Source organism: Lissotriton helveticus, chromosome 1_1 (assembly GCF_964261635.1).
Source record: "Lissotriton helveticus chromosome 1_1, aLisHel1.1, whole genome shotgun sequence".
NCBI classification, from domain to species: Eukaryota; Metazoa; Chordata; class Amphibia; order Caudata; family Salamandridae; genus Lissotriton; species Lissotriton helveticus.
The window spans coordinates 908699084-908713062 of record NC_136057.1 but is presented as its reverse complement, the minus strand read 5'-3'; the positions used below and the strand labels follow the sequence as shown (position 1 = coordinate 908713062).

Genomic DNA, 13979 nt, shown 5'->3' with positions numbered 1-13979 from the left:
ATGCAGTGTCAAAATTAAACCTACTACATACACACATGTTGCACTGACCAAACAATATTTCAACCTCTTAAATTCTTTAATTATTTGGAAGATATATTGAGGTCAGTATTATCCACATCAGGCCCTCTGTTATTTCTGGACTCACATTTATTTGCATCGTAATAAAGTCAAGGTGCCTCCTCTTTCTTTATTGATATTTCGGTGTACTATCATACTCTGTTATTTATGCTTTAATCTTTAGCAATTGCTTTGTATATAAAAATGTCTAGCTTATTTTTTAATTGCATTTAAAGTACAAGAATGACTGCAGCACTTGATTTATGCAGTGTCTTTAATAAATAAATATTTAAGCACGAAATTAAAAGCATATAAAGGGAGAATGGTGGGGGAACTAAATTAAAGTACTGGCGCTATTCGGATATTACTTTTTTAAGATTACATGAAGGATGAGTACTGGACTGCTGCCATTTCTCATTACTTAAAGTCTTTAATGAGTAGAACACAGATATAGCTTTACAGATACAGTATATCTTTCAAGGGACTTATAAACTGTATATAAACATCAATCTAACATTGCTCGAAAGCTTTGAAGCAGTAAGACGGGCAACATTTTCACTTCTTGGGGTTTTTAGCCACCTGCGTGTAACTCAAGAAGTCAGGATGGCCAAGCAGCATCCAGTAACATAAAAACTAAAACACCTTGCAGTCTATGAAATAAATTACACCTCCAACCCACCAGGCCAATCGATCAAGTAACGTCAGGTGCATTAGTTTATTGCTTTTTTTCAATGTATAGATTTAAGGTGGAATGCTCTCCCCCTCCCACTTCTTTCCACAGCACAATGCTGTTACATTTAGCTCTGGGAACACCTGTCCCACCCCTTTTAAAAAAATGTTGATGACCAAGGGTGAACCACCTCAAATGTGGAAGAGAACCACCTTTGAACAGGTACACTCAGCCCTCAGACAGTCGCATGGGGAAAAAGTACAATGTGTTAGATGGAACAGGCCCTGCTTATTGCGTTTGTGACAATTTGATTTTTGACCTCTGTGCAGAGAGCAGCACACGTATTACTGCTGGTGCAATGCAGGCTGTGCCCCATACTACTGACTGTTACTGAGTCAAGTCTGCCTGCCCATGGAGTGGGGAAAAGGGCCTGCAGCGCAGGCAAACTCCAGGGGATCTCAAGTAAAACATATTTGCAATAAAAGTTGTAGGTGTTATCACCTAGAAGACCAAAAATTCAGATGCACATAGGGCATATGCTTCAGTGACAAGGACATCTCATACTCTGATGTAAGTGGGAGAGGATAGGCCAGCACATGAGATCTCCAATGTGTGAAGCATAGACACATATACATCACTGATGCATGGAGCGGTCAGTATGCAAGGGCGGGTGAGATAGGGGGACTGTGCAGCTTTCTATTCCCATAATTGGGCCAAGGAGCTAAATCAATTAAATATTTATGAGAAGACCACGGTCATCTGGAATGGATGATTGCAGGCAACCAGCAAGAAGTAATTCCACCATTAACGTTGAATGTGTGGTGAAGCACGAGCGGTCAGGACATTCATAAACGTGTGTCCACGTTTCTTCAGCTGCCGAATACAGACAGCTGTACACATGACAGAATGTTGGGCTTCCCCTGGGGCTCATTGTATATCCTATGACACATCCAGCCGAGGTAACAGCCAGGGTTGGATTGGGAACAAAATTCGGCCCGGGCACACCAAAAAAAAAAAGAAGGGTGGCCACATTTGTGTATTGCCTTTCCGCAAAACACTGCTTCAGTGAAGTTTTATGAAAATAAAGGGGGTGGGGGGCATATTTTATTAACTTCTCTTCGATTTTTTTTAATGCACAGATTAGTTCACATTGCTGTGCCACACATCAATGCTAGAGAGACCACTTCTGCTCAAGCCCCCTGCCCTCGCTCAATCAGCATACATTAATGGGCCAGCCCAGCAAGAGAAAGGGAGTGATACCTCCGGCCATTTGCCTCTAGAAAGGCCACTCAGGCACCCAATGGGCCGCTTGCAGCATCCTAACAGCACAGACAGCCCCAGGCTGCCCTAAAATCCAACCCACAGCTAAAACTCGGCTACCGTCTTTTCGGCCATTTCCCGAGTGCCCGCGTTACCATTCGACCCTGGTTACAGCCATTGGAGATAAAATTTTAAAAAGTATATACCACTGAACTCCATCGCGAACCTGTTTGAAGTGTATGGTGCAGCTTTCACAGCACTTCGAGAAGACAGCGTGAAACAAAATAACATATCCAAAATAGAACACTTTGGCCCCAGAACAAACACAGAGTGAGAGAGAGACAGTGACAAGTAATTCTATGCTACTGAGGACAGTAGATGACCCAATAATATACACATGGGAGGAAATGCCAGGTGCCTGCCTGCCAGACATGGACACCGTAGCCTGAAACATCATTATTGCTCGAGGCAATTCCGCGAGGCTGAATTGACCGACCTAGTTAATGATCAGCACATCTGGGAAAGGCAGGGCTTTGTGAGTGAAAACAATACGTAAATACACCACTGACTCAGTGGTGCCAGAGCGCACTGATGTGACTGTCACATATGATTATAGTGATGGGTGTGATTTTGTCTTTCAGGGATAACTCTTTAAAAATGTGATCAAGTGTTAGTCCATCTTCCCTCATCATACTTTTCTCTTTTCTTGGCTTGTTCCTAAAGTGGTATTTGTGTTTCTCCAGCCTCGCCTCTACAGATTCAAAATGCCGAGTGAATGCAGTAACGTGGAACTGCAGTTAGCACGGCATGGTTATGACAAACATGCTTGGCGATCCCAGATCTCTCCGTTATTTGTGTGTCTAAATGTCCCTTTGTACTCCCAATGCCTTGGTGTGTGTTCCTACAATCAGAGATGCAGCAACTTCAGTTTTGCTTGGAATATTAAATAACAACATGTGAACCTGTAACTTTAATCAGTGCTACTTTTGATAATTTTTCTTATGTATTTTTTGCAGTGATGGAGTTTACAGCTTCAAGCAGTCCACTTCTGGTGTCAACAGGGACCACCTACAAGTGATGAGTGTGTTGTGATCTTGAACCGTTTCCATCATTCTAGGCTGCTCTTGGATGCCACAGGAAGTGAGTGCCAAGACATTTTTTAGGAACTGATAATGAAGCTTATGGAAAATGTAATGACTACTGATGCTTAAATCATTGTGTTTGTGTCAGCCACAAGCTATGATGTCTCTTTGTTTGCCTAAGAAAGCACCGGGGGGGTTTCTAGGAGACAAACCTGTGGACAGTCAGCATTTCTTATCTGAAAATAAAGCCCCTGAAAATGTTTTGAATGGGGAGTAGGCATAGTTCTTGTTGAGAAGTGTGTTTATGTTATGTGAATTGGATTCCTAGTGCCTATGACGGTCGAAACCGCCCGGTCTGGGGCTTCTCCATAGGAAGCAAGTGGATGGTGCAGAATCTAAAGGGAGCCTGACCCGCCTGCCTCCACCAAACAAAACACAGGACTTTTCCCAATGAAAGTCGTGAGTGGAAGTCTGTAGGGAAAGCGAGGGGGAGTCCTGAATTCCCACTTGCTGATTTTGAAAGCATCACGGCGCAACATAAGATGTAAAATGGTTATGGCAAGTTCACTAAGTTCCAGATTTGACATGAATTGGTACTGTTTGATGGAACTTATAAACGGCAAGGCACAGATAATGAACCGTGATATTTTGATTTACGTTGCACTTTATCCAAGGAATGACTTTCATTGGTTTCAATGAGTACTCTGAATGACTGCACGACCGGCAGACTGTGAACCAATTAGGTTATTTGGAATACGTCTTCAGGGAGACGCTCTCCTGTGATCAAGGCTCGATGAATAAGCCGAAACGCATTGGGATTGACAGTGGACTGCCTACATATCTTATCTGAAAATAAAGTGCCTCAAATCTTTTGAAAGGGGAGTCGGCATGCTTCTTGTTGAGAAGTGTGCTTATGCTTTTTATACACACTCATTTACAGTTTCTTCACCAATGCCACCAAACTCGTAGACGGGTGCACCGCAACATGAGGATGGACTCACAAATAAATTAATTTCACTCCAAGAAAGGATGCAGGCACTCACTGGATCTGTTATTTGATTGCTTTTTGCAAGCTGATGTGTTTCGGCTACCGCCTTTCTCAAAGCTTGCTTGTAGCGTTATAGCAGCAAAAATGACTTAAGAAATTTAAATAGTCACTCTTTACTCCCATTGGTGAACCAAATATCAACATAAAAAGAGGACTGGTGCCATCCCATAGTAAATACATCATTCTCAGTGGCCATGTGTGCATGTGACCTTATAATCTAAATGGACATCAATACTCTCCTGGTGAATGTTGTGGCATTGAGGTAATAGTTCATCCTACCTTTGTGGCAATTATCAGGTAAATATCTCAGCACTCCATTGAAAACTTACATTCACAATGTTCATTAACTCAGTCCTCTCTTTATTGACTTCCCAAAATTGCACTGCTGCTAATCAACCTCATCTGTGTGTGCGTGTGTACATATCTGAATGTACACATCCGCACACGTGTGTGTGCACACATACACACATCTGTAATTCTAAATAAGAAACAAATTATTAAGTTGCTAAATCAAGACACTATTAACTTTAGAGACCTATGCGATTGTCTATTAGTACAATTAAAATCAACTTGCGTTTTGTCCCTGTAGTTTACGTTAGTACCCGTATACTCTCATGACCCAGTGTGGCACATAAGGAGGCGTTACAATATCCCTACCTCCTCGTTCTCAATTTTGAGGGTAGTGAGTCGTGACTGTAATTGCTGGTACCGGAGGATGAGCTCTGCTTGCAGCGGCTGCTGGGCACTGACCTGACATACCTGGAAGTCAGAAATGATGGAAAACATTAAAAAGAGTCATCACAGAACAGGCCACTTTAACACCACTCTCTTTCAATCAGAGACACCAGGATCATTGAATATGTATTCTTTCCTCAGACAGAGCTCCCAAGAGAACGTTTCTAAAAAGAACAACCAAGGGGAGCATGTTTTATCCCATAGAATCCTTGTTCCCTTTCTCTACAGCTGGCATAACATGTGCAGTTGTACGACACAAGCCTTGCAATGAATGCTTTCCATATAGTCACAGAGATTAGATTAGCTGATCACATGAAATCTGTGTCGTAATGAAGCTAGTTAACAGAAAATGAATGGAAAAAACAAGACAATTCGGAAGAGTAGCTATTGGCGCGGGACCAGGGTCTGGATTGCATGCACCGGTGACTGAGCAATTTTCTATTGGCGATTGGGAAATGCTGCACTTGTATTTGCACTGATTGAACTAAATAAACTGGCATTTTCAGTCATCCTTCAAGCCAAGAACAACATTTGCACCGAGTGAAAAAACATTTGCACTGGTCAGTAGGAGCAAATTCTACACCCCCTCGCCGTAGCATAACTGCTAAATCACTGGTTAGATGCAATAATGAATCGACAGGCAACTGTATTTGCAACTTAACAGGGGAATGACTACTGACCTCATCACCTAGGTGTGGCTGAAACTCAAATTTGACTGGTGGACAGAAGGCGGTGGGGTACATTTCCATGAACCTTTGCTTGTCATTTCTTGGCTCCAGGTTGTCGACCGCATTCTCGATGATGTCCAGCCCCTCGTGCCTGGAGGTCTCCAGGTTGTATTCTGCAGAGAGATACGTTCGTAGGGCTCTGTTCAGACTCGCATGATATCCAAGATCACAACACTAGTGCAACAAAAGGATAACAAAACAAAGCAAATAAACACTACATCTTGTACACCATTTTACATTAAACACACTTTGGGACAACGGGCTACCAGCGTATCGGACATAGACCCGACTACTATCAGTCGCCTGAACAGCAGTTCATTACTATATCCATGTGAAATTTAGGACACCTTTTTAATTCACATGGGAGGGAAGATCATGCACCCGATTTATTGCACATTTTCTTTTTTTTCTTCTTCTGGTTCAGGAGTAAGGGGATTTGGACCTGGATGGGCTGGTTGACAAAAGACAAACGTGTTCCAAAAAGCACTGCGGATCAGATATACGACACTGTTATGCGGAAGCAAACCCTGCAATTCACAAACAGGTGCTGTTGAGGCCCCTTCTGGCATCCCCAATGATCTGTTCCAAGACCATTTTATATCTCTATATTGGGTCTTGTTGGAAATACAGCAGCTCAGCACGAAGTTGACATACACCAAAATGACAATGACACGTAACTCTAGAACACTTTCATCATAAACAAAACTTCACCCATAAAGTCTAAGCCTGCGTTTACTCAGTAGCGGCCGGTGCTGGCAAGGGCGGTGGGGCAGGGCAGTAGGGTGTGCGGGGGGAGTCAACAGATGACGGATTAGGGCAAATAAAAAATAAAAAAATAAAACCACTTGCCTTGCGCTCAACACATTGACGATAAGACGTGCGCAAAGTGAGTGGTTTTATACATTTTTTAATGTTATTTTCCCTATTCCGTCATCTGTCGACTTCCCCCATTTAGGAATCTAAATGTAGGTTTTCAATTGCCTACTTAAACTAAGAGATACTGATAAATAGCTGGCCGTGTATGGAAACATACTGACTGCCAAACTACAATAATGGCAAGATCTCCTATCCACTAACAACTAAGTGAGAAAAGTGAAGAAGCCACTTATTCCTTTGTGCTAGACAGTATGTACAAGATAACTATGGGTTAGAGGCATGAATAACAGGTCACAAAATGCAAGCAGTATTTTTACAACCAGTAAAGATTATTTTTTTTTAGGATCGACCTATGTCCTAATAAATTAGTTCTTGAAAAATCAAATCATAGTCGGTCGCAATCCAACCTACCTCATGAATGTTAAGGTAGTAGGTTGGAAATTGTGACTAACTATGATTGGAGGCGATCACACGGAAGGTGGCCAGCAGTAGTCTACCATGACTAGATTTGCTTTAATATAAAGTCTTTTTTTTTTTAATTGTCAGCCTGTTTTCCTTAAAGCAAAAGAAAATCTTTTTTTTAAAAAGTTTAAAGAGTTGTCACTTGTCCTCTGTTGCACTCCCTGTTTTTTCACCAAACCCCCTTTTTTAACATTCAAAAAGCGGAAACGGTCCCTATGGATGGATCCCTTCACCTTTGTGAGTACGGTATCACCTCCTTTGAGGTTTTGGTAAACTTTCAATGTTCTGCAAGAAGATTTTGGATGCAAAATATATTGATACAAAATAATTCGTATTTGGAAGGGGTGTCGACAATGGGCCCTTTCCAGATACCGAGTCAGTATCTATTGGGAATCCAATTTTAGGAACCAGACTTGTCCGACACCTAAAATGGCATTAGTACTTATGAAAAGAACATACTAAAAATCCCAAAGAATTAAAAAGCTTAGAACAGCTGGCCCTACATGCTCAAATAAAACCATTGTATTGATTTCCTAATGCAGCTACTCAAATGTTAAAACCCATTCCTCAGACTATTTTCCATAGAGTAGTACAGGTCTGAAGTAGAAGATACTCTGTTAACACCCCTTATTGATCCGCTGTACTGCTGACAGGCTTCTTAAGTGCTACAGTCAGCCTAACCACATGGGCCAAAAAGACTCCACACACCAGTACTCAAGGTAAAGACTGCACCAGTTGAGTGCCGCTAGTTATCAAATGCCACCAAAGCTGTCACAAACTGTAACATTATAAAAGATCACCCAGGAAAGAGGACAACTTAATGACATACTCACACAAGCATCCAAATGATTGGCAGTACAGCATTTCTCAGTTGTAACTTTTAAACAAACATTGGCAAAGCTAATAGTTCTGGTACTGGCTGGCGTGCAATATATTGTTTTTGCAAAAATATTCAGTATGTAAAAATAATGGCGATGGTATAGTAAATATAAAATAAAGGAGTGGTTTATGAGCCCAGGCACTTTAGATCTCTGGCACGCATTTTCAGGAAACTGTGCACATGTGATCAGGACAACTGGTTTCATCCATGGTGCAAGACCACCTATGAATTAAGGGGGCTGACCCACAAACATGCGGTGTGCTGTGGTGAGCAGGAACAAAATGTGAATCACACTTGAACATATGTATGCATATATTTTTATTTATTAAGATTTAATTTTTGGGGAAAACCAGAGACAAAGATGGTGATATCCTGGACAAGCAATCTGCAATGGCCGGACTCGAAGGCTTGCTACGCTTCACTTTAAAAGTTACTGCAGGGATGTTGGATCGCATAATGGCCACATCCACGTCTTCAGTTCTTAAAGGGCAGTGTGGCTGAAGCACTCATCAGCTGTGATTCTAAGGGTCTGCTGCTCTGCCTGCCCGGACGCGTTTTCCTCCCTTCCCAAAGGCTGCAGCCATGTTGTGCTGTGAAGTAACTGAAAAGTTTCAAGCAGCTCAGTTTAAAAATATAAATACCCCCATTTTTTTCATATGAAAGAAAGAAAATAAGTCTAAGTCGGCAGTTTTCATATCGAGGAAACAGACAGTGCAACATTGCGTTAACTACCGGAAATATTAAGCCTGCGCGGAAGAAAAGAGTCTCTGACAGCCAAAGGCAGGAATGCCGATTCAGGGTGTTTTGTTTATGACAGAAGGGGCCATTTTAAATTCTAAAGTAGGGAATTAGCTGCTGCGGAGACAGTGTTGGAAAAACAGGATGTGAATATTGCTGGCAGGAATCGCGCCAGGACAGACAATTTTATTCTTCCTAATCCAACCTCATCCACACTACATTACCCACTTGTGAACTGTACCCTTTCAGATACACGACTGCAAAAGTATCCTTTTAATTAATCATTTAGCTAAAATCCTATTTCGAAGGTCACCAGAGCAAAATAGGCACATTCACAGGGGTGCTGCAGGACAGGACACATTTTTGGGCCCTGTGTTTGGAACTATTTAGAATTTTATCACCTTCGCATTAAAGCTGGGACCCCTGGAGACTTGTCCACTTTGCCCATGCTTTAAAACGCGCCTTTTTCCAATACAGATGCTTGGCCTCTGATTGGAGATATCTGAAAAACCTAGACTCCTGGGCAGTGCTGGAACTGGAAAGTTTTACTCCCGGAACCCATAAATTGGGGCTCAAGGTGCGACAACAAAAAGGGAGTGGCGTCATGACGGTGCAGCCCTGATAAGCAGTTTGGTACTCAACTTATACATTTATGATTTTAAAACTCTGCCACAAAGAAATTATCGAAAAGGATAAACAATAGTAAATCTGCTCTGGCTTAATTGATTGCATAGGCTGCATTTTAAAATATCTTATGGGGTTAAAGCACACGTTGGATAGACCTTTGTATGTCCAATAAATCTCAGGGAATAGTAATAATGGTAAGATAACTCTTCCGATTAATGCACTTGCAGGAGTGATCTGCATTATGCCTAGTCAAAATGTTGACTCATAAAGTAGCCTAGAGGGTTAATGTGTTTCATGCAGTGCACACTGTACATGACACACATGACAGATTTTTATTTTATGCAGATTGTATGATTTATTGAAATGTATAGTGTGTGTGTAATGTAAAGCACTCAGACACACTACACAGGAATGAGTAGTGCTGTGGAATAGCCTACCTTTCTCCATCAGACAGAGCCCAGACAGCCTTACTTTTAGGAAGAGTCTGAAAATGTGGCTCTTTCAGTTGTGAACCTCAGAGCAGTGGTTGTGCTTGGTTTGACGTTATGTGGTTTAAGTTCTTCCTAGCGCCGGGACACTCCAAAGAGTAGCCTGCACTTTACAAATATGAGTTAAGATAACATAGACTCCAGGAATTGATGGCTTGCCCATTGAGTTTTATTCGGCTTATGTTGATATCCTTGCCCCTAGATTGCTATCGGTGTTTAAGGAAGCCAAACGATTGGGTGTGCTGCCGTCGTCGACTAGGGAAGCCATTATCATCCCTCTACTCAAGCCAGGGAAGGCCCCTACGGACCCTTCTGCGTATCGACCCTTATCTATGCTCACCACCGACTATAAAATTCTGACTCGTCTCCTGGCCACCCGGCTACTTCCACACATGCTGCGCCTGGTTCATCCTGATCAGGCTGGCTTCATCCCTACTCGCAATACAGAGGGTAGCATACACAGGTTGATAAGCATTTTGAGAGGAGACCATGGTGCAGACAGCCAGGCGGTGGTCCTCTCAGTGGATATTGCAAAAGCATTTGATAGCTTGGAGTGGCCCTACCTGTTCTCGGTTATGAGAGCCTTTGGCTTGGGGAGGGATATGTCCGCTGGACTGAAATTTTGTATTTGTCGGTAAGCGCTAGAGTAAAGGTGGGAGCGGTCATCTCTTCTTCGTATCTGGTGGGGCGAGGCACCCGATAGGGATGCCCGCTCTCCCCGTTATTATTTGCCCTGGCCATAGAGCCATTGGGTATTTGTGCCCGATTGGGACGAGCGTTTCAGGGCCTATGCCTCCGGGGCAGGACGCACTTTATTTCACTATATGCGGATGACATCTTGATGTTCTTAGAGAACGCCGGGAGGCATTGGAAGGGGCGCGAGCCCTCCTCCGCAGGTTTGGGGACATCTCTGGTTTGAGAGTAAATTGGGGTAAAACATGTGTCTTTCCGGTGGCCCAAACATCTGGCCCGCCCACGACTGCGCACGACGTCACATGGGAGCCTCGTTGCCTCCCTTATCTAGGGATGCATATTTACCATAACATGGATGATCTGCTCGACGGTAATATTGGGAGGGCTATGAGGGGGCTTAGGGGCAGCATGCAATTTTGGGGAACATTGCCGTTATCGGTGGCAGGCTGGGTGGCACTCTTGAACATGGTGGCACTCCCCCCGACTGCTCTATTTCTTTCGCACATTGCCGGTATGGATACCTGTGGCCCTTTTCCGGCAGCTTCGCTCTATGGTGAGCAGTTTTATCTGGGGGAGTGGGAGAAGACGAGTGGCGTTGGACACGCTGATGCGCCCCAGGGCGGAGGGGGGTCTCGCTGTCCTTGATTTCGAACTTTATTATCTGGCTGCGCAGTTCCAGGGCCTTACCCAGGCAGTAGCGCAGGAGTTTAGGGGGCCTGAACGAGAAGTCGAACTGGACATGCCACGGCACGTCCTGTCCTTTGTGGTGTTACAGCAAAAACTGCACGCAGACTCATTGACAGTAGAGGAATGCACACTGAGGCTTTGTTGGAAACGGTACCACAGCAGAATAGGAGTACGGCGCCCTTATGCCCCAGAGATACCATTGGGGATGTGTACAGCACTTCCACATGGCGGCGATTGGTCGGCTCTTGCGGAGTGGGAAGCCCTTGGGTTGCAGGTTGTGGGAGACTTATACGGAGATGGCGTCTTATTACTTAATGATGAATTACAGGAGAGATTTGGACTTCCACGAGGTCACTACTTAATCCATGCGGCCCTGATTGCTGCCTTTCAGAAATACTGGGAAACGGGCCTGTCAGAACCCCCGGTGAGCACGGTATGCCAATATGTTACGATGTCGGCGGGCACCTACAAAGCTGTCACCTGCTTATATGGACATATGCTTGAGGAGGGGTTGCTGCCGCTACAGAGGCTCCGATCCCACTGGGAGGCAGACATGGATAGGGAAATTCCTGACTCAGCCTGGAAGCAAATAGTTAAGAGGGCATGGAAGGGCACTAGAAATGCTAGATTTCAGTTATTTCATATTGCATAGGGTGTACCTTACTCCGGAGAAGCTCAATCAGTATTTTCATGTAGATAACGCACTGTGCCCCCGCTGTAAGCTGAGGGGTGCGAGTCTTTTGCATATGCTATGGGATTGTCCACAGTTGGGTACTTACTGGGAGGATATCATTACATTATTAGGTGATATTACTGAACGACAGATTACTCCAGACAAAGGAACCTGTCCCTTGCACTGGTTCCCCCACACTAGCAAGACAAAATTAACGAGCAAGTTTCTGGACTTGGGATTGGTTTTAGCCAAAAGAGAGATTATGTCCCATTAGAAGAACCCGGGGGGGTCCCAGTTTTACTAGATGGAGGGCTGCGCTGCTTGCATGGGCGGGGAGCGAGAGTGTGGTCCGCCTGCAACAGGCTCAGAGATCCCACAATGATGAAGCGCTAGAAGCGGCGCGGGCATGGGAGGCCCTGGTGCGGAGCTGAAGACACCTGAGGCAGACTCTGGCTCAGAACTGAGCGCACCTGCTGGGAGTGGTGACTTGTGAAGTGATTCCCCTATGGCCACGATGGGGAGACGCACGGAAAAGGTTGCCACGCGCCTCCACTATAGTCATAGTATCCCATGTTGCTGTGTATCTGGTACCAGGCCAGTGCTCAATTGTTGTGACTTAAAGATCTACTACATTATGTTGGTTTAATAGACATGCCGGTGAGTCGGGGTGGGTGGTGGGAGGGCCGAGGGAGGGTAGTACAGGTTGACCTATTACTTATCTGGCCTTATGGTGCAACGTACGGTGATGGCACAAGTACCCTGGAGATTGAGTCGAATGCCTCACAAACTGAGCCAGTTGATCACAATTGGTTTTCTTTAATTCCTTGTTGCTTGTTCCGATTGGAAAGTACTGCTGTATGGCATGTATTGTTGCGCGCACCATAGTATGGCCGTGCCCATTTGTAACCTGGATTGGTCATCTTGTACTATTGTTGTGTATAGAAAACAATAAAAATATATATATTTTTTTAAATGAGTTAAGATAACATAACATAAAAATAATTAATAGCGATAAACATGCAAGTACAATTACATGTGTAATTACTCATACACACCAATTTGTCTAGCATTCTTACAGTCCAAGCAGATGTCTTACATGGTGGGGGAGGGGTTTGAACAAAGTATATTACCCCAATTCCAAATGGTAGTTTCTCTTAAGTACTTGCGAAGTTATAACAAGGTGTCAGGGTCTGCTCCTCCGTTATTGGGGAGGAGCGTTGCCCCACTGCTGCTACCCAGCAGAGGCAAAAGTGAAAAATAAAATTATAATAAAATAATTTTATTATCATTTTCTTTTACACAATTGCATCTGCTTGGTAGATAATCCAAAAGGCAGGGCAGGGCTGGTCCGGCTGGGCCATCCTGAGCTTCCAAAGGAGGAGTTGTGGGCATTGTTAAGTGCACATGACGGTTTGGCTGGCCAAACTTTTCATGCACACTTAGCGTTTCTCCACCCGGCTGTGTTGCACAGCCCGGTGGAGAACAGTCCCAGGCTCCAAGGTACTCTCTGAGTGGCAAAACAGGCTGCTCAGACCAATCACAGCATGGTTTTCCTTAGTATTCCCAGCATGAGAGTAGCGCTGTGATTGGTATCTGGGTGCCAGTCTAGGAGCAAGACGGAGTGTTAGGTAAGTTGTATTTTTTATTTTTAAACAGTTGTATTTGTTTTTTATATTCATGTTCCCACTGCAAGCTGCCTTTGTTTCCCCTCCATTGTATTGGCGTCTAGGCGCTAGGCTTCGATAAACTTCCTGCCAGGATTATACTCGAACAGAAGGATGGCTGAAGGCCCTTTAAATACAAACTTTGTTTTTGGCCCAGCACGATATGAAAATAAGATACCCCCTCTCTGCCTGCACGTTGATGCTCTGAAGAGAAAGCAGACAATGTGTCCCGGTGTTGGCAAATTACACTGGGACATATTCAGTATATTTCAGTGGGGCCAAATGGATTCCAAAGAATATCTGCCGGTTCCGGGAACCGGTTGGTTCCCCCTTCATTCCATCACTCCTCCTAGGGACACTTCATACCCCCAAACGTGAAAGTCATCTCTGGCCTTTCAACTCCTATTCACGACCAAAAACGTGTGTTTTTAGCTGACAAACTGAAGGCCGGGTTTGGAGATGATTCAGTTGTGCATTACAAGCAACCCAACTAAAGCTAACATATTAAAAGATACAGCAACACAAATTAGCATAGCCTACCTTAGAATAACATAATGCTACTTAGTTTAGGAAGTGAAGAGCTTAATGCAGGGATCTTTGCCCGATGACTA

At 44.0% G+C, this 13979-nt stretch overlaps 1 protein-coding gene across 1 annotated transcript in view; it reads right to left on the bottom strand.

Moving 5' to 3' along the window:
- The window catches only part of SRGAP1 (SLIT-ROBO Rho GTPase activating protein 1), a 548065-nt gene that overhangs the window by 78645 nt on the left and 455441 nt on the right, over positions 1-13979 (bottom strand). Inside the window, exons 7-8 of the mRNA XM_078676051.1 lie at positions 5533-5754; positions 4775-4876 (exon numbers count right to left, since the gene is read on the bottom strand). Of these exons, the coding sequence (XP_078532177.1) occupies positions 4775-4876; positions 5533-5754 (324 nt within the window). The remainder of the gene's footprint in view (positions 1-4774; positions 4877-5532; positions 5755-13979) is intronic.